This window comes from Mycetomoellerius zeteki, unplaced genomic scaffold (genome assembly GCF_001594055.1).
Source record: "Mycetomoellerius zeteki isolate Tzet28-1 unplaced genomic scaffold, Tzet1.0 scaffold673, whole genome shotgun sequence".
NCBI classification, from domain to species: domain Eukaryota; kingdom Metazoa; phylum Arthropoda; class Insecta; order Hymenoptera; family Formicidae; genus Mycetomoellerius; species Mycetomoellerius zeteki.
In genome coordinates, this window is record NW_017257690.1 from 11,508 (window position 1) to 38,775 (window position 27,268).

The window sequence follows — 27,268 nt, forward strand, 5'->3', positions numbered from 1 at the left end:
CCGGATTTTCATGATGGTAAAAATAAGAAAATGCAGTACTAAAAAGTTGATAAAAAATTCTGAAAAAATTCTTAGAGTTCTATGAGAAGAAACTAAACAATTACGCATTTGAGGCTTCCACAGTTATCTTCTTCGATGATATTAGAGAGTTTGCGGGTTATCACCGTGTCTTCTTTTATGGTCGATGCCAACGTTTCGTGAACCATGCTGTTCACTTCATCAGGGCGAGGGGTGCACTGATACTGAGCTGCTTCCCCGGGGGACTCCCTTTTTATAGGTAAAACGCTGTCGGGAGGGGGGGATTTTGGGAAGTGGGGGGGATACTCCGTTGGTCTGTCATGAGAGCAGTTTTCCATATCTTGCTCACAGTATACGGTCAACACACGAATGAAGGAGCATGAACGGGACGTCAGGCTGAAACACGTCACACAATCAGCTCTGGCAGAACACAATATGGAGACAGGACACCGAATACTATTCGACAAAACGACAACCTTAGCCACGACAACATCGTATTTCCCGAGGAAACATAGAGAGGCCCTGGAAATACAGAAACATCCAACAACTTAAACATCCAACAACTTAAACAGAGACTCAGGTTATACTGTGAGCAAGGTATGGAAAACTGCTCTCATGACAGACCAACGGAGTATCCCCCCCACTTCCCAAAATCCCCCCCTCCCGACAGCGTTTTACCTATAAAAAGGGAGTCCTCCGGGGAAGCAGCTCAGTATCAGTGCATCCCTCGCCCTGATGAAGTGAACAGCATGGTTTACGGAACGTTGGCATCGACCATGAAAGAAGACACGGTGATAACCCGCAAACCTTCTAATATAATTGAAAATAAACAATTTTTGTCTCTTGCAGTTTTTTTGTAAAATTGATAGTATTTGAGAAAAAAATTATTGAAGATCAAAATTTGAAAATTTTTAGTAATTAATATCTTGTTAACTATTGCGAAAATTACAAAATAGTAGAGGACTTTTCGACTCAGTTTAGTCCGCTCTACCTGCCCACGAGCGTTGTCAGGTGAGTTATGGGACACCCTGTATATAAATGAACAAGGTTATTGCATTAAGCTACATGGAAACAATGACATATTTTTCTGAAATATCTAAAAATTTAATTAGATATAGATCTGAAAATAATTTTGTTGGACTATTATAATAATTATGTAGAAATTATGTATTTATATAATAATTATATATTTAGCCAAATTTTTAGATATTTAAATAAAACCATTCTTTCCATATATATGCCTTCAGTAATCATTAGGAGGTCCAATCCGTCATGCTAAGAATTAGAATAAGCAGAGACAAGCTTTCAGATAGTCTCTTCATTATATAGGGAGTCAATTTGAATTTTCTAGTCAGTATTAACAGAGAATGTGTGTGTGATAAGTGATTTCAATTTTAAGTAAATGTGTGTTATTATTTTATATATTATTATATTTCATTTAAACGTTATAAGGAGACGCTCACACACAATTGGACTACTATAATCCGTATCATGTCAAGATTTAATTTAATAATATGCTTCTTATTCTTTTTATCTTTCTTTTTATCTTTTTAAATTAATAATTAGGTTACTTGTGTGTATATAAAGGTCTACATTATACACATTTTGTCATTAAAAATATTAAATGTATGAAAAATTTGTATTACATTAATTACATGTGACCTATTTCCTCGTACATAAAATTTATATATTAATAACAATATATTGTATTACTCGATATCGATAGCGTTCTCTGTATAGAGTTAAACGTGAAACAATAATAACTTAAATTTGATACATCCATACTGGCAGTAATAAAGGAACACATGTATTTATAATGTTGGCTTTTAATTTTCCTTTATTTATATATAGCATCCAAGCTTAAAAATAAATAAACTTCAAAAATTAAAAAAAATGTTTGAACGCAGATATATGTATATATATTATGTATATATCACCGCGCACGTAAGTCTATTACAATGCGCGACAAGTAGTGCTTACACATAAACAAATATAATAATGTTTGGATTAGCAATTTTTCGAAAGTATAATATAAATGCGTAAGTGTCGACGCGGGGTGAATTAAGAAATAACAAATGAGTGGGAGAGATAAGTAAGTGAATGTGTTCTCTCACACTGATAATAAGGAAAGAGGCATATAATCTTAATTGCCACAGCATAATGTCCACTTTTAGTTTCAGTTAATCGCGTCGGTGCTATCATGCTGGCAATAATGACCCACGAACGCTACTGAGGAACGTGCAAAGGCATTTTTTGAATGTAAACTTCTTGCATAAATATATGAAACATAACGAAAAAATGATAAATCAAGCTGTAAGCTACATCCATAACCGATTCTGTCGAGACAAAAATCTTCCTTAATCCAAAATATACGATTTACATGAGAACGAATATAAGAATGTAAAAGGAAATTACACTGTATCCGATCTAGAGACAAGATATGTATATATAATATATATACTTATGTCATAATATTTATATATATTATGTATAAAGAAATATATATGTTGTGTGTGTATATAAATAAGATCTCGCGGGAGTGCGCAAGAGTATGGTTAGAAAATAACGCACTTATATCTATTGCACGAGAAGTTAATCCGTTAAGACAAAACAAATTGACGTAATTACCAGCGAAGATCATCCAATACGATTTCGCTAAGATAGTTTTAGATAATAAAGCAAGTCTTTGACGATTGGATTGAAAGCCAACAATAGTCCTTCGGAAACTTACCGTACACTACAGATATATTAAGGTTTCTTAAAACTATTTATCTTGTCGTCAATCAAAGGATTACACGATCGAAGTGCAGTAATACAAACGAAATGACGCCAGTCTCATATACAATTTTACAAAATTGATACTTCAGATCCGTATGTGATATTAAATACAGTAAAGATAATTTATATAAGATGATAAAATTATTTAATTAAAAAGTTAACATAAACTAATATTATAAAAATAGAGATAATATTGTGGAAAACTAAATGATAAATATTTTCAGCATATAATTTAGTGACTATATAATCTTTATCTAAAGATACATATTTATTTCTTTATTAACAAGCAGATTAAATATATAATATATAAATAACTCTTATCATGAAATTACTGGAATCTTCGTATGAAGACAATCTTTTGGCATTTAAAGTAATTTCAAAATAGGTGTTAATTTTATTTCTTAAATTATTTCTGCGCTATAATTTCAAGTAAATTACGATTTTCGCGTAGACTTTGTGAACATTATTGTCTTCAGGCAGGTATCTCGAATGTAGCACTCCGTCCGCTCCTGCGACTTCGTCAACCCTTCTCGATGCGGCATCGAATTTCGTGCTAACGACGACGATCACGACAAATAACTAATCTTAAGGCACGTAGGTACAGAGTCTTTTTTTAAGCTACACACGATCTGAGGAGGGTCACGCCCGACTAGTTTCAAGCCGTCCCTCCCAGCGTTGATTTTCTTGCTAAGCACGATCTTGGGACCACGCTAAAATTTCCTTGGACGGACGCTGAGAAGTCGCGGATCTAATCGCGGCAATTGTTGTTGTATGCTCTTCAGGTACCTGGCTTATCCTCTGTAGGCCGATGATGCTCATTGTGTGTTAGTGCTCTTCCATTCAATGTATAGGAAATAAGCCCCGGCGGCGTATGCGATGGTATTGAATATTCCAAATATCTGTAATCAATGTTGATTGTATTTTAATAACATTGATGATTACTGTGTTTTCAGTTTTTAAAAGTGTCATACTAGCAAGCCTCACCCCAGCAGCGATATTTGATGATGAAGATCTGTATGCGCTCCAAGCCGATAGCTGAGCGATGAATGCGATCATGTAAAGCACAGTTTCTGCAGATGTATTTAGAAGTTCCTAAAAAATGTTTGTTTTTTAATTAAACACACATTACAACTTAAAACTGATTTTAAATATATTCACATATTTATGAAAAATAAAAATATAAAAAAAGCCAGATACAAAAATTTTTTTAAATATTGATGTCAAGTAATATGCAAATAACATGTGGACAGTGGAAAAAAATGAGTTAAAGACGCGTTTCGTTTAGCAATTCCTTTTATAATTTTTTTTCTTTCACACTCACAGTTAGAATCCAGTTGATGGGCACCTTAAGTACCTCCCGGAGGGACAGGAAGTATATGGCGCACCATATAAGTGTAGATATGAAGCATATTACCACAACGAACAGAAACCAATGCGTTGCACCTATGTACGCTGGAGACGCGCATGCCATACATATTATGCCCAGACCCTGAAAGAATATCGAACGGCTTCGTTATCGTCACTAAGCAGCTAACGTAAGCAAGCAGTTTTAACAATCATAATAACAAAAACAATATAAGCTACACAGGCCAGTGTTCATACGCAGATGATGACATTTTTACTATATAATTTCAATTTTATTTATATGTTAACATGTTATTATGGTTCACTTACGATTCACTTGATGCTACAAACGCTTCGAAGCATTTGTAACGTTGAGTGGTCTACATCCTATATTTAAAGATATTATTATTGTATAACGATCACCTACAGCTTCAACTTGTCTTGACAGGAATAAAACATTTAATATGAAAAGAGTTGTCAAAAATTAAAATTTATTTTATGTTTGTACATTTGTTCATATACATATGTATAAAGAAAAAACTTGTCACTAAAGTAAACTATTTATGTCATTTTAGTCGAATCAATTTAATTATTGCAGAATTGGAAGAACAAATTTGACAGATCTTATTTTAGACAGCATAATTTAGTCTTTCAAATTGTAAGGATTTAATTTATTCCTTTAGCGCCTATATATATATATACATATATATATACATATGTATTATTTTTTTAATATTATACATTGGAGAGAAAGATAACAGTAAATACCGTAAATGTAGGTGACTTGGGACAGTGCAGATAATTTGAGACAGCATGTATTTTTGTTAAATTTAATCGTGGTATCTATCACGAGTCTTTAAAGAAAGTTTAAATATTAAATTTTCTTTAGTGACTCATGGATAGGTGCCACGATTAAATTTAACAAAAGTATATGCTGTCCCAAGTTACCTGCACTGTTCCAAGTCACGTATATTTGCAGTATAAAACCTTTTCGTGCATGACACCATCAGTAAAATGATTTTAGGAATTAAAATTTTAGATGTTTTATATACGTATAATTCAAAATATATTAAGTGAAACGCTGTTTAAACAAATAAAAGTATGTCCAATTTATACTTACTTCCTGAAAATTATACTCTTTCATATTTCTTCAAATTATATTTTATCATACATTTATGTGTTTTTGTAACTTAAACTCTTAATTGCATACTGTTATAGATAAGCAAAACATGCAAGTTTATATTGCGTCATATTATTTAATTGCTTGTGGCATCTTATCCGTATGTACATGCATATAAAGGGAAAATGCTACTTTTGCAGGATATGACATATCAATTTTTTCCAATAACAAATACATTCCAGATTATCAAAAGTTTAATTCATTAATTTGTATAAATAAAAAAGGTCTGTAGAATATAAATAATATTGTTTCGTAGCTTATAATTCAATAATATTAGAAGTTATTCAAAAATAAACGCTTAAATGTCGCCTCGAGTCACCTTATGTGTAATTCATTGAAGAAATTTTCTGAGCATTTGAACTATCTTATCTTATCAACTCACATTTACAACTTGAATTATCATCACACAAAATTAAAATGGTAACCGCTCTATTGCATTTACAAATTGTTCATGTTTTGTAACCTTTCTTTTCCCTTTTTTACACAAGTGTTCCAATCAAATTTTGGAGAATGCAGCTTCTCCGCTATCATCTTTCGCGCTTCATCTCTAATTTTATAAAACTCTTCTAGATATACATCTATTTCTTCATCCTTTACCGTCTCACGTCTCTCTTCCGAAATCTTATCTTTTTCTATACGATCGTAATATTCAGGAAATTTGAGAGACATAAAATTATCAAAATGCTTATCCCGAAGAGTAACTTCGTTCTTTGCTTTGATCATCTTCGCATTCCTCTCTTCAGCTAAACGCACCAATGGCAGCCTCTTCTCCTCTAATTCCCGTGGAAGAAATTTCTTCTTTTCTAAAAGGACTTTTTTCATTTTCTTCTGCTGACGCAGTTTCCATACAGTATCTTTGGATTTCGGTTTTTTGCGCTCTTCTTCTTCGGCCTCCAATCTCAGTCGTTCTTCATGTTCTTTATGAAGTTTCAGCCTTGCCATTTCAAGTTTTAATCTATGTTCTTCGTTTGCTCTAGCTTGCCTTCTAGCGATGACTGTCGTGTCATTTTGAAGAAAATCTTTTTGCCATGAAGAAAATATTTTTTTTCTTCTCACCTCTCGCCATATATATTCTTCAAACCAGTCCATTCTTTCAAATATATCATCTTCGAATTCCTTTGGTTCCTCAAAAATACGAAATGCACTATTACAATCACCGGCACCGAATAGCTTGGTATCATATTTACACGACTCTTGAAGCGATAAGAGAGTTATCGGTTTTCTAGAAATAGTCTGCGTGAGCACCGGCTTGTTTGCCCATCTTTTGATATCCCAAACCTCCAGATCGCCCAAACTAGTACCCATCAGGAAAATTCCTGGTCGATTGCCCCAGCAACACGCGGTATATACGCAATCAGATTTTCGTCTAAACAGAGGAAGATCCAGATAGTCATCTTTCCAAATGGCGAAGACACGGCCGCCCATCGTCAGGAGAACATCCGAAAGATGTGGCGATCGAAGAATCGTTGTAACAGGACCATCATGCGCGGATGAGCAATTAAGAAGTTTGCACTCCTCTAAAACGGACGTTTCCACGTCGAACTGACCCTCCCAAGTGCAACAAGCAAAATGTCCCTGCGCCGTACCAATCCACAGTCTTTTCGTGCAGTCGACATCCGTGGAATCTAATTCATTACGCCTATCGCTTTCTTGAAAAGCATCGATGGATGGAAGGCACAGGTGAAGAGGTGTAAAAGACGGGTTCTCGGAAGGTCGAACGTTGAAGCGATACGTTGGTCGAAAGATACCGTTAAGATTCTCTCGATCGTTCGGCTTCAGCTGAGAGGTAACGGAGTATCTAAGAAGATCCCAGATGGCGACGATACCATCCTCGGAAATCGTCAGAAATTGACAGCTCGAGTTAGTGGACAGTTTCGTTAGTTTCCCGGATGGTTCTATCCTATAATTATCAGGAAACCACTGTATCCGACGAATCGGAAGCTCATGTGAATGATCGGATATCACGAATGCAGAGATAATAGAAACGGTGTTATCAACATCTCGATCTTCTATCTGCCCATGAATATTCCAGACAACTACTTGGCCAGATGTGGAACCACCGATTATGAAGTCGGCGTTCATTGGGCAGAAGGAGACGCAGTAGATTTCCTGATGACACCACAATGACAATTGAGGCCGAAGAGAATCGGCAAGGGACCATAACAACACTGTCGGTTCCGGTTTCGATACAACACCACGCTTCAACGAAAATCGGATTTCACGCAACGGTGTGATAATGTAAGAAGCAGCCACATATTCGACAAGACTTGGATGCCAGGAAACGTCGGAGATGACCTTGCCCGCTGTGAAACTCAAATCGATAAGGGAGAAACGTTCCGCGCAAGCGATCTCATCACGCGGCCGAATTATCTCAAAGTTTCGCTGTGCAAGTGTCTCGATGTCATCCACGTGTACGTTCACGACCGTATTGTAACACACAGCCTCAATCATTTCCTGAGCGCGATCTTCCAAGAAAAGCTCCAAGGAGCTCTTCTCCACCGGTTTTTGTTCCGCATCAATCTCGGACACTTCTTTTGAACTTTCGATCGTCTTCTTTTCTTCAGACTCTTTTTCGGATTTCTCCCCGGCCGATTCTTTTTCCTCCGCCTCCTTCTCCTCCGATTCAACGTTATCATCTTGCAACTCCAAAGTATCCTCGTAACAGTATTGGGTCCAGACATTTTTAGGATAACCGGGATAGGTTTGTACTTCGATTTCCCGTGACTCCAAGTGTGTTTGGATCATTTTGGAAACGCATTTTCTCTCAACATTCTCAAATCTTTCGTATGGAATTAACTCTATATAACTGTCCCAAGATCCTTCTGAAGATCTGTCACAGAGTTGTCGGTTTAGGCCTAAAGACTTAATCGGAAGACACACTACCACCTCGAAAAACTCTCTCGTGCTTCTGACCAAACCCTCATCTAACGCCGTCTCGCTTCCGAGAGATTTCCATGATCTACCGGTCTTCTTGACCTTTCGGATGATCTCACTCCGGATTTTTTTACTAATATCAGCATTCCTCCTCACTATTGCCGATCTCGCATCCTCCGTTAAGCAGATCACGAACTCCCGACCGATTAATTCGATAGATGAATAGCCCACAAGGAAAGTATCGCCACCGTAAGCTTCGATTTTATCTCGATATAGTTCCAGTGACGAGTCCGCATTGTTGGCGAGCCTCAAAACAGTTTCTCGCGACACATAAGCCCAAGGATATTCCAGAAACACGTGCTCGCCGACCGAGCAACCCAGTTCTCGCTGAACTTCGAGATAGAGACTCACATGCTCCACATTCTCGATATTTTCGTCGTATAGCATCCAACTCGATCGGTACTTAATCCCTTTCCTCGACATTATTCTCGTGGCTCGTAACACGTAGCAACTACTCGTAATGCGAAACAGCCACTCTGAGAACAAATCCAACCGTGAACGGCATCGATCAAACGACGTCATTCCTCGAATACGGTTTCCAAGAAAATCACTTTGAAACCGTAGTGAAAGACTTTACACGATTTCCCGAGGCTTTCATAAAATTTCTTGGAATTATACAAATGCATTTCTTTATTTCTTCCTCATCATTTTTTTTCATTCTTCATAAATATATAACGTATATTGCTGCAACGTTACTTTATATTACAATATCAGTATTTTGTTCCTTGTCGTTTATTGAAATCAACTTCGAAACAACTTTACGCCTCAAAAAGTATGCAATTTTTTATTAACATAGCCCGTTACGAACAGCAGCCGTTACTTCCATTTATTATAGCTCCAAGTCGTAAGCACCTTAGCCATACAGTACTTTACTTTTAAGTCCTCAGCAGCAATAATGCGGCACGCTTATAGACGGTGTGATCAATGTTGACCTTTCGCGAGAGACCGGCTTAAGCGACTGCCGTGTCACTAAATATATACGGGTGACTAGAAAATACACTAAAGCGAGGAACGCGTAATGTACGTTCCTGTACACCATATAACGCAACAATTCTAATTTACAAGTCTCGTTAGATGTTGAACTTCACCCGGGCAAAAGAGAAAATCCGAAATGGAGCATTATAAATATTGCAAAAATTATGACTCTTTGATTTATTTGACATGCTGACGTTAATAAATAATTTGTGATCGTATATTATATCTCTCCTCCTCCAATACTTTTATAACTTTTAATTCTTTAACAATAATGCGAATTGAAACTCTATCAAAACTTTCATTTAGAAAAATTTGACAAAGTTTTTATTAAAATGATTATTTTTATACATCTCTCGAAACGGCATTGGTCATTTTTTCCCGATATTTAATTAAAAACAACAGCGTTGGTCTGTCACTCTTCTAACCAAATAATCACGTAAGGACATAGTAAAATATTATTAGTAAAATTATAGACTCCAAGTGAAAAACCATATCTTGTCAAATTCAAATAATAAAAATAAAATAAAATAAAATAAAAATAATCCATCATAAAAAAGCACAAATTATTCAACGTGTTCCAACTCACGATTTATTAATTTCGCACTACAATTTAATAGATGCAATTAGGACGTTCTTCGCGTGTCTTGTTATAATCATTACGTTAAATATGTAATGCATGGCGTAATGGCGCGGTACGCTTATAACACTCGGTAAGTATATGAATAGATAATTTACAAATGACCCAATTAATTTTCAACTGGATGTAATTAATATCAAAAGGAATGAACAAACATTTTAAAACGATTAAGTATATATAGTACGAAAATAAAACAATTTTTAATTGTAAAAGATATTCAATTATTCGAAATTCGAATTACTTTGACTTTATTTCGACACTGAAAAAAATACTAACTTTTAATAAACATTTGTTTAAACTGTTCTAAGTAAATATTTATTTACTGTAAGTAAATGTTTACTCACAATTAGTACTATTCAAAGAAATACGTATTAAGATTTAATAATTTTTTTCAAATATTGTCGGATTATCGCAAATATGATGCAAAAATATAAAAAAATTGTTATACGAACGGTTTTACGCCACGATCTTTCAGATGTCGGTTGTTATTAGGGAGTTTTTGTAATTCTCCAGATACGGTGAACGCTAAGATCAGGTTATCTTCTTCTTAACAACTAATTAAGAAAAGGATAACTTGTGATTTTAGCGTTCACCGTATCCGGATTCACGTTATTGCAAAAACTCCCTATTTTCACCATTCACACGCAACATAAAGGTCAGTAGATTCAAGAAAAACGGCAATTCCACGGTAGTGGAGTCCGCATAGTATTCGATTCATTTCTAAAAATAGCAATGCGTATTGAAGGATATTTTCTTCGATCATCATCAGTCGATGTGTGACCACTGATCACATATTATATCGGACGTTATAAATATTCGAGTCGCACTATAGGATAAGTGTGGGGGTCAGATAGTGTTTCTCTAATAAGGCACGTTGGAGCTAGATACATAGTTGCATGATTCACGCGTGAAGATATATCCGCAGTGATCATATCTGCATAGTTAAGTGATGATAATCTGAAATGCAATCCGCAGTAACGTATATATGTATCATTTTCAAACGTTATCTCATGCAGATACTGCATCCAAACTATAAAATTTTATATTGTGATAAGCGTATTCTTCAAGAGTATTTAATATTATTTGTAGATTTTAAGCATCATATATACATTATTTAATTCATTAAAATAAATAGTCCATTCCTATCTTAACATTGTAAAAAGCGCGGGAAAGAACCGACGAATCCTTCCCGAAGAGGAAAAGAAATTATAGTACATTCGTTTTACATACAATGATACGTCTGTATGATGCCAAGAAAGACGCGTGTGTTTTCACGAGCTACTCAGTTACGAGGAACGAGCGAAATTATATCAATATGCGAAACCGGCATAGAGATAACGCCTGCCGGCGTCGACGAAAAATCTTAGTGACCCACATTCACCGGTCGTATGCAGTTATTAAACGACAACGTTACAGCCTACGTATTACGATGGACATGTCCATCCGTTAACGTCATCATTGACTAATTAATTCAAATATAGCGTATGACTACGTGAGGAAGAAAAACTGTTGTGTGCTTCACAGAATTATGCAATTTACGCTTCAAAGCATTTATTAATAAAAAAAATCATAATTTAAATTTTTTGTTCTCTTCGTTTCAATTTTTCCTTTTCTAATATATGGAGGTGGTTTTATATAAAATAAATCATTTCTATTATGAAATATATAAATTATAATTCAGAACAATGTAAATAGAAAAAAAGGAGAGGAAGGGCGTATTATTATATTTTTTGGTAAAATTTTATTTTATTGTATTTTTCTTAAAAATAAAGAGTAAAAGATGGTTTTATAAAATTTATGATTATACGATACGATGGATTATTTGTTGCGTGAGCGAATTTGAATGAGGATGTTGTACGAGTTTACCTGTCGATATAAAAAGATACATATATACAGTACATGCTGACCCCCATATGTTAAAGTTATATGTTGAAAGCAGGATTATAAGTTAAGTGTTACTGCGACTTTATACGTTTAAAATGATTGACATACCAATAAAAGAAATATCATTAAAAATAAATGCCAAAAAAGAAATAAAATAAAAAATCGTTTTTTCGCGGACAAGCATAAATTTCTTACTCACATACAGAAATCTTTTACATCTCAAATGTCATAGAATATTTATTACTTTTAATACTAATTAAATTTAACAACTTTATGTAAAGGCAATTTAAATACATATATAAAGATTAATATTTTGCATAAATATCTTACTGAATGTAAAAATAAAATATTTGCTTATTACTAGAGATCGTTGTAACGATGAGCAAGAATCATACTCGGCTGCAACATAATTGCTGGCCGTACATATATTTAATTCGTCATCTTTTGTGACTGTCTGTTCATTAAAATTGCAGAGTGAATTAATAGTCAACAATTGCTAACACGAGCGTATGTATAAAGCAATTTCCCAGCAAATAAATCTAATGGATGTTGTCACATTCGTAATTAGCGCATCAAAATCTATCAAGAACAACTTCGGTTATTTTAAGGTCAGAACGGTATCAACCAGTATTTTAGAAAAGATTAAAACAAATTTGCATTTTAAAACTCCAATGATTTTTTATTTTTTTAATGATTTACATTATAAAAAACATTAAAAAAGGAAACAATGAGAAAAAAAAGTAAAATTTTTGTAATAGAAATATTAAATTTAGTTAATTTATTTATATTTACATTTTAAAAATATTCTTTTATTTTTTATATTTTCTACATTATCTAAAGCATTCACTGTTAAATCTATAGTGTCAAATTTAACCTAATGTGTGAGTCGCCACTACTCCTACTAAATATATCATTATTTTATACCAAAACGATAATTAAATTTGACACTAATGCTAATTTGACACTACATAGTGACAAATTGACACTGTATATTGTCAAATAGTATATTATCATTGTTTTAGTATAAAATAACGATATAATTGAGTAGGAGCAGTGGCGACTTACATTAGATTAAATTTGACACCATAGATTTAACAGTGCTGTTAGAATTTCCAGCAAATAAACAATTAGATAACAGAGATGTCATGTGCAATTAAGAAATTAATAAAAATTTTTAATAATGCTGAATTTATTCTGACATTAATAGTTCATCAAATTTGATTGTTAATGATTTATTTGGAATAATACTTTTTAAACATTATATAAATAAGATTAAAAAATTCACTTTTTATAAAAACTGGATAAACAGTAAAATCTATAGTTTTTGTGTTTGTTTTTGTTTGAGATGCTTTCAACTCTCGGGAGTTACATAGTACATTTACTATTAGAATTTTCCTTTAAACAATCAGATTAAAAATAGATTTATGAATATAAACATCGTAAATAGAAAAATAAATAGGAATAAAAAACAAAATTCTATGTTCGGTTCAATTCCTGACATTAATATTTCTTCTGTTATCTTTATGATGTATTTCATTGAATGCTTAACAAAGATAAGATCATTTTTTAAGATTATATGTATTACCAGAGCTCATTCAACACACGTACTTATAAATCAATACTTCTGTGTATATTGCCGCTTATTGTTATATTTCTTCATTCCGTTGAGAAAACCGATTCATGTGCCGATTAATTCTATGAATCATCACAAAATTTTGAAAAATCTACAAAAAAATCTACACCTAATTACGGTGTTATTGCTATAGATCGATAAAGCGGCGCGATATGGATTTCGTAAACGACACTGCAATCTTTTGCTTCCAGAAATAAACGCCGGAAATTGCGAGTTGTAAAAAACACATTCACGATTAAAACGAGTGTTTTCAACGTGTGTATTTACGACTTACACTAGCTGACGATCAACGAGCAATTTTATCAGAGATTCTCGAAAAGCTCGTATATTTCTACGCTAAAGTGAAACAAACGATAACAAATAGAGAAACCACGACTTCCATTCCTGCGGACATTAATTACCATCGACCGTTCGCTTTCAAAATTTACCATGAAATTTATGAAATATTGCAGAGATCATAAAAAACAATTTTTTTTTAAATAACGTAAAACTCCGCGAAGAATTTCTAAAACACATGCCTCCGGCGGGCATTCTTAACATCCAACGATTGCAAATGAAACGTCGGCGGTCGGACCGAAGAATGCGCAAGACCATACGCTGTCATCAGGTGCGTGTTCGATTACGTATGTGCGAAACACGAGGTTCATGTCTCGCTATCCCGTTGGTCTCCCTCTCTCGTTTCCCGAATCGCGGCTTTCATCTTTTTCCTCTCGAGCAACCTCGTGCGTATCGCGAGGCGCGCCTTGTTCTTGTGTACAGTGCACAGACTGTGCCGCGCGCAATTACCGCGCGGTGCATAACTTATGTCATGCCGATACGCACGCCAGCCTGCCTACTCGCCGCATGGAACATAATGGTACGAGGGTAGTCCCCCCTTTCCTTCCCGCCGCTTAACAATGCGACAGCAATTGCATAATCCACAGCAAGGGGACTTACGTTTGACGTGGGCGATCGGAATTCGCGATATCCTCGAACGATCGGTCTCTGCCGCGAGAGAAGCTAAAGATCGAGCACACGTCTGTTCTCAAAGTACGGTCAAGAATGACCTAGAGAAATGAGCAGCTTCCTCTCGGAAATTGCTGACACTCAAAGTAAAATTCTGTTACTGCGTTTCTAAATCTGTATAATTATTATATATATATATATACATATATATATTCGACATAATTATCTTATACAAATATATAATTCTCAATAAATACTGCATACTTTTTTTGATAAAATCTTGTTTCTCTAATAAAAAGGACTTTTAATACATTGATCACAATCGCATATTTTGCAAACCTTTGAATATACAATAAATAACGAAATATCACAACGCGCTAAATAGCAACAGTTATGACGTGCGAGAGTTTATACGGAAGCATATTGTTACAGTCATTAACGTTAATGCCATAAAATAACATTGTATTATGTATTACACAAACGTGAAAGTAATGGATTTTATAAGGATTGTGTATAAACTTTGTTATTTCTTGCCTTGATTTACAAATACCCATGATCGTTTTGTTTAAATAATGGATAATCGGATCGTTTTCAATTTTCGTATATTATTAGCATCTTCGTTAGTCCAAACATCATCCGCACGTTGGAACTCGCACAACATTATTCACACGATGGCTTCCCACCGCTAATGAGAGTCGATTATCCGCGCGAGAGTAACGTACGAGTATTACCCTGACCGAAATTAACCCTTCAAATGGGTCGACACATTACGTATATTACGTATGTAGTATCGTGCGAAAGTGTTTTAATCAGAGAAAAAAGGGAAGAGGGACAAGCGCAGCTTCAGCTGGTACGAGCTTTATGATTATTGCTCTCGCTGTACGAAAAGTATCTTCTCTTGCTTATTTTCGCGAATTCCTGCAATTTCAGAATATTAGATATATCGATGTAATTATCAATAATTATCAATTGATATTTATGATTGTAATTGCATGATAAAATAATTATAGTTAAGGGCTCCATTTTTATAGTTGTTATTATAATGTTTACTATGATGTTAATATTTAATAATAATTTTCGTATATTTAGTTATGCATCTGAAAAACATGGCACAAAATAGTTGATGAATTCGAAACAAGAAATTAAACATTTAATTGTGAGTACATCTCAATAACAATAAAATCGATCCAACCAGAGATTTCTGCAACAACCGGATGAACCCAAAACTGCTTCCCGGTATAACAGGAAAAGGGAAGTGTTTATAGTTTATCGAACCATTACGTTCGAGTTACGATTCATCGCATTAATACTTTCTACATTTAATTTACTTTCCGCTTCTGAATCATTTAAACTCATCAAAATTTATCTATACCGATTTCTTGAAACAGTAATTAATACAATTCACAATAATACGTTATCTAAATCTTACTTCCTAATGTGAAACTCATGTAATCTCTCTTGTTACCTTACAGCGAAAGAAAAGAAGTTTTTAAAATGATATTTGTTTAAAAAGACAGAAGAAAGCCAGAGAAATATTTACATTACATTATAATAAATGTATATAACTGCTTTATTAATAAAGCGCAATAATGTTTGATAGAATTTTCTTTCTTTCTATCATGACTTTTTCAATGCGTCTCTGTACGCAAGCAAAAAGAGGCGAGACCGGAAATGATAAGACCGGATGTCAGACGAGTTTTTTTTTCTAGAAATACAACTTATATATCGCATAATGTAAGAGTCATGGAAAGGAAGAGACGTTGAAAATATGAAGACACAACATGGCGCGTTAAGAAATCAGTTGAGAAACACGTGGAGGATTAAATAAGAAATATTAATGGTATAACTTACGACATCTGCGCATTCTCTTCGTTTCACTTTTGCCAAGATACTTTGTTTATGTCAAATAAAAATTATATCGTTATATATATTTTTGAGTTTATTTTTAAATTTAAGCAGATATGTGCTATCACATTATATTTGCAGTTTAATATTTTATGCATAATATAACATTTAATATTTTTATGGCAAAAAAACATCTTCAAATATAATGTATTAAAAATAAATAAGAATAATAGTAAGAAAAATCATAAGAAAAATAATCTAAAGTATCTCAAAGAAATATTCAAGACAAAGAAATATTTAATATTTATCTAACAGATAAATTGGAATTGTTAAACATACGATGCATAAATTACAATCATTGATTTTATTGCTAAAAAAAATTTGTATTCATCTTCACTGTTACGTAGTATACATATAGTTATGTACATATGCACAACTTGCACACGGTATGTTCCATTTACGTACACAGATACGCAAATAAATGTGACGTAATGGATTATCATCCATATCTATTACGCACGGCATTTGCCGAGAAGATTATTATATCAATTCTCCTCTCCGCACGCAATTCCATGAGGGTCCCAGGTAGTAATTGTTATAGTCCAAGGATTCAGTGACCCAGTTTGTATGTGTGAGTGACCGCTTGTAACAATTACATAAGCTGTTTGGCCATGAGGTAACTGAGCTTAATAAAGATATTAATCCACCGACGATTGGCAAAGCAATCATTTAATAAAATTATTTATATATCATACGTTATAACTTACAATAATAGAAATATTAAAGATAAAAAAAATTAATCAGACATCAATGTATAACGTTATAACGAAAAAAAAGAAATGAAAAAAAAGAAGAGATAAAGTAACAAAAAAAGCTGTAAATAAATTCTATAGATTTTTCTATGTTGATTTTTACGAACTTCGTTCTCTTTTGTTTTTGAGAATTAATTTCTTGAAATTCATGTGGAACACTAGTCACATTTGGCAAAAACGTAAATAACGCGATTATTTCAAGTAATCGGAAATAATGGAGTACCAATGTCAAGGATAAACATTTGCACCGGCATGATGCGTCGAGCGCACAGCCACGCTTCCACCTACGATATTGTACAATCGCGATCTCACTTTCCATAATAGGTATCCTTCTATGAATGAATTGTGCAACGTACAATAAGAATAGATAACTTTGTACAAATTGCATATTAACATCCTCAACATAAATTTTATTAAGAAAAATTTGTTTCATAGAGGCTGCGTTTCTCAATAATTGCTAAACGAATTATACAAGTACACCGTAAAAAAACATCTTGTATTTGTGTTGAGTCCACTCAAGTCCTTGTTAAAATTATTTTGTGTTGAATTTTTAATATATCCAAGTGTTAATTTAACATAATATGATTATATTATTAGACTATTTTGCATTAAATTGATATTTAACATTTCTTAGTGACAAAATAATACAATTTATGAGTAAGTAAACAAATAAAATAAAAATAATGTATTTTAAAACGTAAATTCCAAGGTAAATAAATACGGGTTAATTATAATATATCACAAATTTTAATTTTAACACAAATTTTCAACTGTATAGCTATATATTCTCTTAAACATTTCAAAATGGAACAATTAAGAGAAACCGATACAACCTGATATGAAAAGGTACATAAATTATATCTCTTTTTGAGACTCGTAAGTATATTCCTATGTAACATACGCGTGATTCTAGAATAGTTATTAGCTGTAAAGGCGCAGTGTCAGAGAAAGATTAAACCAAGACAGTTGAAGACAAGCCTAATAAGCAGTAACGATCTCTTCATTGCTTTTTCATTGTAACACGTGCGGTTAAATAACGTCTCGAATCTTAACGAATGAAGTTGCCAATTTTCGCGGAAAACAAGCAGCTATACTGAGGTAAAATATGCTGTTAATCATTTCTTATTAATCATTTCTCATGCGCGTCATCATCAAGGTATCTTCGCGACACTCTTCCGAACTGCTCAGGGCTATTCGCACATTGGTAACTCTACCTCGATCGAAGTGACGTGGCCATGGACATGACACGCGGGCGTCCAGTAGCGACGGGTTTGTCGTCAAACTCGCATCGAAACGATCAAGCTAAAAGACATGCTGAATCTTTAATGAGACGTTCCGATACCGTTGCCACGACCTCGGTATAACGCGCCACCATCGTCAACGGATGGCAGCCCGAGTATGTGGGACGCTGCGTATGGTGCCGGTCGTCCGGGATGAACATGTATGGTCATCGCGCGTGATCTCTAGTCTAGGCGAGGCCGCATTGTAGAGCCCGAACGCCGAATCCATCGAGTTTTCGTTCCGATCGCATGCACGCACGCATGTATACACACCTAATCTATGCGATGCGGTGGCGAAAACCGGTTCCTCCTGTGTCGCCGCCGTAATCTCTTTGGGATACGAATTCGGGATTATACAGGAATGTCATAGAAATGTGGGCCTACCATGGCCCCGATCGCGCGACACCACGCCTGACTCGCTTTATTCTCTGCGTGATTTCGGAAAAACTCTTATTTCACTTTATTTCTCTTCGTCAAGACGACTCTTTGTGTTATACATGTTGAAAATAATGAGAAATGATTATAATTTTTCTGACGAGATTTTAGAAAAAGATCTTTAGAATTAGAAAAAAAATTTATAGAAAGCTTAACAGTTTTTGAAAAAAATTGTTATTGTATCTCTAAATCTAACACAAAATATTCAAATAAAACATTATATAAAATTAACATTCGAATGTATTAAAAATTCAACACAAAAAATTTTAATAAGAATCGGTTTTAACATAAATATAAAATAGGTATATTTTATTGTATGCAACTATGTATGGAATATAATTTTATATTCTGGAATCTTTTAATGACTTCTTAATAGTAAAGGTACAATTAATCCTTTGATATTTTCAATCGTAACTATTAAATTTTTCCTATGTTTAAACAAAAAACTAATTTTTTTTAAATAATAGCATGATGATAAGCAGAAAATAAAAACATTAAATGACTCAGGAGGTCAACAAGGATATTCAGTTATTGATCAGTAATTCAATCCGATAAATGCGGCAGTAAAGACACTTCACGTAAGTGGTGCATTTAAACCCTTTAATTTTCAATCGTAGCCATTAAAATTCCTTATGTAAGAAGAAAAATTACAAATTTTTTTAGAAATAACACCTGACGTAAGCTGCGATATATCGTAAAAATCATAAAATGTCTCGATCAAGAAGTACGCAGTTTTTATTGGCGAGTAATTCGATAGGACAACATACTGCGATAGAGATCATCTCGCGTTAGCGATTTTCCTATAACATTTGCGCGATAAGAGATCGACAGATATGAAAATCAAACGGATTTCCTGCGAATATCGTCGAATTACCCGGGGATTAAGCAATCCATCTCGCAACATCTATAGACGACAAGCCGTGCTCGTAAACTCGACTTGTATGCTATATTTGGAACTATCGTCAGCGTAACCGTAATTTCCATATCATTGATATTCATTCTTAATCCCCGCGCGCAATTTGCAATTGTTCTGGAGTACAATGCATTTACTAAATGACGCGAGATAGCCGTACTTAATATTTTTACAATCCCTTCGTACATGCGTGATTTTCACGTCATTGGTTGCGATACGCTATTTGATCCGATAATATCAGCAATATGATAAGTCCATAAAGTAATTACGTCAATTCCTACTGCATTAAATTAAAGAATTAATTTAACAGCCCCCCCCCCCCATTGTGGTAATGTTTTATACTACGCACCAAAAGCCATACACGCGATGCGCAATTAATTATGCCAGCTCTCTCATAGGTTCGGCGTAAGTCATAATTAAAGCGATTAACGATATATTGCAGTATGAAATAACGGTATAATCATGGCAGACTTATCAAAATAGAAGTAAAAAAGAAAAGTTAACCGTGAACGGTTCGTTTATAGAACGGGATCAATGTGAAAGATTCGATGGAAAATACAAAAAATAAATCGACGACAATCCGTGTTCTCGTTATTTACATAGTCCGGTCAGTCTCGTTAACAACTTACTATCGTAGTCTAAGTATAGTTTTAAAAACGTCGCTTTTTTTCAAATTGCTGGAAAAAAAACCAGAAAAATTTAGGTTTTTTTCCGAAAAATTGGTTTTTTGGAAAAATTGCTGTTTTTGCCATAATGTAAAAGACATAATAAGTAACTTCTAAATTCTTTTATAAAATTAATGCGATCCATGAAATTATGTAGCATTATTTTTATTAAATTTTTTTAGTTATCCTTCTATTTTTATAGTAAAACCTAATCTAACTTTCCTTTAGTACAAGGCAAAGCTTAAGTAGACAGATTTTTAACTCTAGTTTGTCACACTCCGGTCTAACGAACTCCTGAAGTATCTCTTAGTAGTTTATTTTTTTCAAATATTTTGTTACGAATTCAGTTTAAATCCAAATTATTTTCTAGACCTATTATTATCATATAAACATGATATTTGGACTTTATATTTTTAATTCTTACATTAATGGTGCAATAGTGTATGTTTTGTATGTTTTATTGAATACATTATGCGACTTCAATCTTTTATACAATTTTAAAATTTCTGTTAACTTATCCCGCTGTGTACCCTATACGCAATTATTTTCTTTACGGAAAGAACCGAGAAGCAAACGTGATAGGTTTTATGAGCACGCGTGAATTTTTCCAAAATAAATTTTTCTACCCTTGGGAAAAAAACTGAAAAAATCCGCGAAAAAATTGGAAAAATTGGGTTTTTTCCGATCCTTTAAAACTACGTCTAAGGCTGCGGTCCACTTGATGCTGCAAACGCTTCGAAGCGTTTGAGCGACCAATCAGAACAAAGAATTTTATGAATTGACTAATCAAAGAATACTTCGAAGCGTTTATAGCGTCAAATGAACCGCAGCCTAAGACAGGATATAAGAAGATTCCAATTAATGTTGAATACCGTCTAGTTTAAATGTAAATAAAAATCTACAGATCTCACGTGATGTCAATATCAGATATTGATTAAAAAGAGATATTAATTAATATACTGAAGTTCTTCATAGGAGGAGAGAAGGCAATCTCGTAAACGTAAATAGCATCTAATATGAACGTCATGAAAAAACGAAGTCTCATTATAACGCTATTACGCAATTGGACTTTCAACGGCGAGACTGTACAAAACTTTCGCAACGTATGTAAGATTCATTATTGCTTCTTTCATTGTCCCGGCTACAAGTGTCGCTGGCTGTATAGCCACGTATGCTATTATCAGAACTATTTCGCGTCAGATCAATACACATTCCTTCCTTCGCGTCTATCGACCGTAAATAATATACGGCCTTGTACGTAATGTCAGGTGAAATATAACGTACAAGCGCACTCGAAAAACGTATCTAAAAATCAAACCAAAGTAATCCGCGCTCTGATTTTACCTAACGGTATCGAAGATAAGACGATATAAAGTATACCGGTGATAAGATTATATTTGCATACAGACACATAAATATTTCGTAATATGAAGTTATGTATTATACGATATTATACGAGGGACACTATTTATATTTTGAGCCTAATAATAAAAAAACAGTAATTTGTCATTGAAAATGACTTTATTGTTTTTCAAAATATTCTCCTTTATGATCTATACACTTTTGCATGCGTTCGAACCACTTGTTTGCACCAATCGACACGAGCATCTTTTTGAGATTTTGTCAGATTATGTGGGATCCAACGAGAACAAACCTTTTTCACGGCTAAATGATCATGCAATATTTTATATATGCTGGTGGAACTAATGCCTAAGGTTGTCTCAATCTCACAGTATGTCACATGACGATCTTGCATTATTAGTTTTTGCATAGCATCAATATTTTCTGACACAACAACTGATTTTGGACGACCTTCACGACTTTCGTCGGTGAGCGAACGGCGACCACGATTAAATTCGTTATACCAGCGTTTCACAGTGGCAAAGGATGGGGCTTTATCGCCAAAAGTGGAAGTAAGTTGATCGATGCACTCCTGTCTTGATAATCCACGTCGAAAGTCGTAATAAATCATTGCACGAAAATTTTCACGAGTTAATTCCATTTTTTCGCTGAGACAATTTTCAAGTGACTGTAAACCATACAAATCGCGCTCAAATAACAAAACGTTCTGAAGAAGGTTATGGTCAAATTTTCTAGTGGAAACGTCAAATGGCACCTGACAACACTCAGTGTTGCCAAGGCTCAAAATATAAGTAGTGCCCCTCGTACATATGATATAAATCGTGTAAATTTCGATCATACTGCATATAACAGCAGATACAGCAACCGTTTGCATCGAGCTATTTCTCTGATTATTAATTCAAAATAAACAATAAGAAAATTCTTTAAATTATTTTTTGTCGAAAAAATAAGAGAGCTATTTCTTTTTTCCCCCAGTCCACTAAATAATTTAAATACATTATGCGTATTGTTTTTTTCTTTGCGATGATGGATGGTTTATAATGAGAGTATTTGAAGAATTGATTTATTTTTATAAATATTTTATTTTTTTTTATAAATCGATCATCAAAGTAAAGTAAATAAACTCGCGTAATGTTGCGATCAGAAGCCATCTTTTCCGTCTGGTGAGGGTAGGGTACTTTGTTAGACACTTCGTAAGAAGATTACCGTTACGCGGTTATGCCACTGCAGGTTCAACGTCACGGTGCAAAACGCTCGGTCGACGCCATGATGATGCGTGTGCACGCAATGCGTGTTTCCAGATTGATTGGAAGATCAAATCGCAAGATTATTTTTATTTCCACCTCCACTTTATCATCCAGATAATCCCAATGATGTTCATTTCTATCAATATAGATTAAATTTAATCTCGGTTTTAATTTATTCTTCATTTTTTTCTTACGAGAAACGCAGAACAATCAATTCCTATATAGAATCATGCGAAAATAGTACGTCCCTTGATTTACGCGGAAAAAAGCCACAGAAAAAGAATCCATCGGTATAATGAAAAAAAGTTTTAAGAAAAAACACAATATATAATAAGTTATGGAAAAATTTCATATATTTTTAAATTTATAAAAATCATAATAAATTTTATTTGTTGTCGGTGTCTGAACTGTAATTTATTAACCCTCTCTTTTTAACTGACACAAAGTCACTATCTTCATCGCTCGAATCCTTCCTATTTAGAAATATTACTTCGGTTTCATCTTGGATTTCATTATTTATATTTATATTTTCAGATAATCTTTTAGCAAGCTCATTTTTTACTAAATTATTATAAATGTTCTGATATTCACTGCAACATTTTTTAAATTTTCTTGAAATTTTAAAACTTGTTGGATGTTTGGATCAATATCTAAAATTTTCCAGTTTTGTGGCTAACTATATAGAAGAAACTGTAAAAAAAAACCGCGTAAAATGAGATCGCATAAATTGAAACCGCGTATAAAAAATCCGTGTAAATTAAGAGACTATTTACCGCGTAAAAAGAAACCTGCATAAATTAAGTGCTACGTAAATCCGAGGGACGAGTTATTTATATCTTGCGTCTGTTCGTCAAAAGCTTAGAATGAATAGAAGTTGGAAACTATACAATGACATCTCATAAATTTCGCGAAAGAGAACATTAGGAACGTTTTAATAATAAGAATGATGTAAATTTTATGAAGCCAATGAGACGAGCGTCTCAACCAAAGTTTTTAGTCGAAAATTGTCTTCCGGGTTTCGTAAAGATTCGCGTCTCGATGTTGCGGGAGATACACTCAAAGATTACACGCGTACAAAAAATCAACTCGATTCAACAAACAGCGAACAATTGTAACTTGATGAAAAGAGAGGAAAACATTTAGGTATGTACTTTCTTTCAAAGAAATATTCGAGCAACACAATTTGTAGACGTATGCGAACGTTCGAGCGAAGCGACGGAATTAAAAAAACTGGTTTAAGCTACAGTATGTAAATAATGTGTTTACGATTGAGACAAGAAGAGGGGATTATTTTCTAAGTATTCCTTTTAATTAATTCAAACGTTCCATCTGGCGGTAAATATTTTCTCGTCACAATCGGAGACAAGTTGAATCGAGGTCGACGAGAAAGTTAAATTTCTTCCTAGAAAGCATCAATCGTAATAAACCGAGGAAGTTATTTCTAATTCAGTTGTCGCAAGGACCTGGAGCATAAAGTGCTTATCAAAGTCATAACATTCCCCGTGTACTTAGCATGTTCGTATATGATAAGTATAGGCAGCGTGAGAATGGTCCTTGGCATATTTCTGCTATATAATATCGGATTTACGCTTAAATACAATTGGTATTATTTAAGTCCTGGAAACGAGTGAAAGAATCAATATTGTTAACTTCTCGATAGTAAACGTCAGTCATAATGTTAAACAAATTGAAATCATAGATAGCTTTCAATAATTCATACGCGAATAATTAAAAGATGCAGCTTAATTGAAATGGTTGCAAACATATAATTAATCTCCAGATTTTTCCTCGATATTAAACAGGTAACAATAATTTATGTTAAACTACTATCTCACTCCTCTCTGTTATACAAAATTCTTTTTAGCAAAGAATTCAATTGTGCGCAAAGGAGATTTTACGGAACTTTCTTCAAGATATCGGAAGTATATGAAGAGATATACATACAAAAAACATATTTAATATTATTAAAGAGTCAGTATTTGAAGAAATCGTGCCAGAAAATCACTTTTCCACGTGACTTTTCGTAATATAATGACTAGCTACTAGAATTTTGTATTGGTTACCACACTAAAGTGCGACTTAAACGTTACATAACGTTATTCCGTCTGTATGCAACACCTCGAAGGAATTCGCTGCATACAAATGATCGGGAACTATTTTAGAAATCCTTTTCCTTGTTTGCGCTCTATTTTAGATTTTTCGACCGCGAAGCAATAAAAGTTTTATTGGCAAATAATACTATAGTTAGTAAATCTCAGAAAGAGAAACACACAGATGACATTTTTGTGATGATGTCTTTCCATTCTTGGCGATTCTCTAAGTTGACAGAAAATAATACAATAAGGAAAAAAAATTCGTACAATAAAAAGGTGGAATTTTGAACATTTTAATATTGAATTTCTCGAGAGCTCTTTAAGAGAATGAAATATACGCCGCGTTGCCAATTGGCAAGTCAATACAATACAATACCTACAGGTGTCTGCGCAATCATCAAAGTATAAGATAAAAACGTATGCATCTTTGATTATATCATAATTTACGTTTGTGTACTCACACACACATATATATATATATATATATATAAAATGCATAATGCATCTATTTGATCGACGAAACGTTAGTTCTGCCTCTTCGAACGTCTTGTAGTGTTTGTTATTTTACCAGAAATTGCTTCATGGTGTTATAAAAATATACACCAAGTGGCTCTAATACTTCTATTATTAGATATTACGTGATAAGCAAGTATATCGAGCTAAATCCAAGCTGGAAATAGAGAAGCCATATCCGATAAGCTAAGAATCGAGAGATAATTAAAAAGTGATCGACGTAATATTAATCTATCACAGGATTAAACTTGACTATTGATTAGATTATATCCATTTATCACCCACGCATTTCATCAATAAATAAGGATCTGTTTAATCTAATAAAAATCAACTTTAAAAGCTTATGCTTTTCATATCAGGAAATGTTTTTCAGCTTTTATTAAAATTCTATTTAAGATAAAATAGTATATTGTCATGATTTCTAAATACGACATTTTAGACTTAAAAAAATCTTCTTAAATTAACAAAGGGCACAATAAAAAGGTATTTTGATGAGACCGAACAAAATTTTTGCTTATCATAACTAGAAATTTTGTTTGTTCTCATCAAAATACTTTTTTTTATTTTTGTTAGTTTAATCAGAACATTTTTCTCAATATATAAATATATATAAATATATAATTCCGAAGAACACTATCATCGGATAAAAATGTCATAGCATGGCCTGTTCTTATCTTTCAGTCGTTTTAAAACTAAAAAATAGACTTTTTATGTTTTTGGAAGTATTAGAGGAATAGAGATGTTTCATATTTACACAGGTTTATATATTGTACCACTTACGTTATCCTATCTCATGGGAAATCTATTCAATACCCGAGGTTAGAGATTCTTTAGAAATCGGCCAAAGCGAAAATGATATATCAGATCTGTTCTTTTTAATTGAACTTCTTGCACGGTTCATTTTTCTTCTTTTTCCCTCCACGTTGAAGAGAAAAAGAGAAAAAGTGAACCGTGCAAGAACTTTAACTAAAAAGAACAGACCTATCTTGTGAAACCGGAAATGACCGGTTATTTTGGAAATGCATACCTAGAGCTAGGCGCGCATTTCCAAAATAACGTCATTTCCGGTTTCACAACATCAGGCCGGAGCTTTGGCCGATTTCTACCTAGAGGATCTCTACCCGAGGTCAATAAAATTCTTCAGCGATGACTTTGTTGGACAACATTCGAATTTACTATCGGAGTACAAAATTAGTATCAAAACTAGACGCGTGCCAGTTGGTAGACGTGCCTAGTGCGACAGTATCCGCCGACTCTCGCGTTACAAACGGAATGAATAAGATAGCAAAAAGTGAGCCGCTTACCAGCTGCACCAGCTTGAGAATACCGGGTATGGTCTTGAAGTAAGGCACGTTCAACCGAATGCCGGCCAACGGACTCGGTTGGCCCGGCTCCGTCTTCACCGTCGGTACCTGCCGCGGATTGTTGCTGGCGTTGTTGCTGGAACCGTCCATCGTCACCGCGGTCTCCGACATCATGTTACGCCGATCCGCACGCTCGGTTCACCACACGCGCTCGCGTCCACGCTCGGTCGTATCTCTCTCTCTGCTCGCTCTTGTCCCGGAGTGAAAGGCGACGAGGAGTAAACACCCGGGGGAGCAAAATGGAGAACCGAACCGGTATCACGGGAGAGCCGATCGCAGGACACCTGTTGTGTGTGTTCACCACGGCCCGCGCGTACGGAGGCCTTTACCACTGCGCACTACCTACGGTATTAACAGCGGAGCCGCTATTCTCCCACTGTTGCTGCCACGCTACGGCCGCTACCCACAGTG

At 34.2% G+C, this 27,268-nt stretch overlaps 2 protein-coding genes across 2 annotated transcripts; both read right to left on the bottom strand.

The window, feature by feature from the left end:
* Positions 1-3,135: 3,135 nt before the first annotated feature.
* LOC108728943 (myelin and lymphocyte protein) lies at positions 3,136-27,268 on the bottom strand. The gene is made up of 4 exons (XM_018457783.1): positions 26,798-27,268; positions 4,118-4,285; positions 3,781-3,888; positions 3,136-3,695 (listed from the first exon to the last, which is right to left on the bottom strand). Exons 1-4 carry the CDS (start codon positions 26,969-26,971, stop codon positions 3,612-3,614), a joined length of 534 nt encoding a protein of 177 aa, XP_018313285.1. The 5' UTR covers positions 26,972-27,268; the 3' UTR covers positions 3,136-3,611.
* On the bottom strand, positions 5,759-8,776 carry LOC108728942 (WD repeat-containing protein 63). The gene has a single exon (XM_018457782.1). It carries the CDS (start codon positions 8,774-8,776, stop codon positions 5,759-5,761), a length of 3,018 nt encoding a protein of 1,005 aa, XP_018313284.1.

Bases quoted from the DNA above. Each gene is read 5' to 3' on its own strand.
- LOC108728942 (XM_018457782.1), bottom strand. From the start codon at position 8,776: ATGACGTCGTTTGATCGATGCCGTTCACGGTTGGATTTGTTCTCAGAG.
- LOC108728943 (XM_018457783.1), bottom strand. From the start codon at position 26,971: ATGATGTCGGAGACCGCGGTGACGATGGACGGTTCCAGCAACAACGCC. The intron at 4,286-26,797 runs GTAAGCGGCTCA...ATATTCTTTCAG, and splicing joins TTCTCAAGCTGGTGCAGCTG to GGTCTGGGCATAATATGTAT. The intron at 3,696-3,780 runs GTGAGGCTTGCT...CATTGATTACAG, and splicing joins CATCAAATATCGCTGCTGGG to ATATTTGGAATATTCAATAC.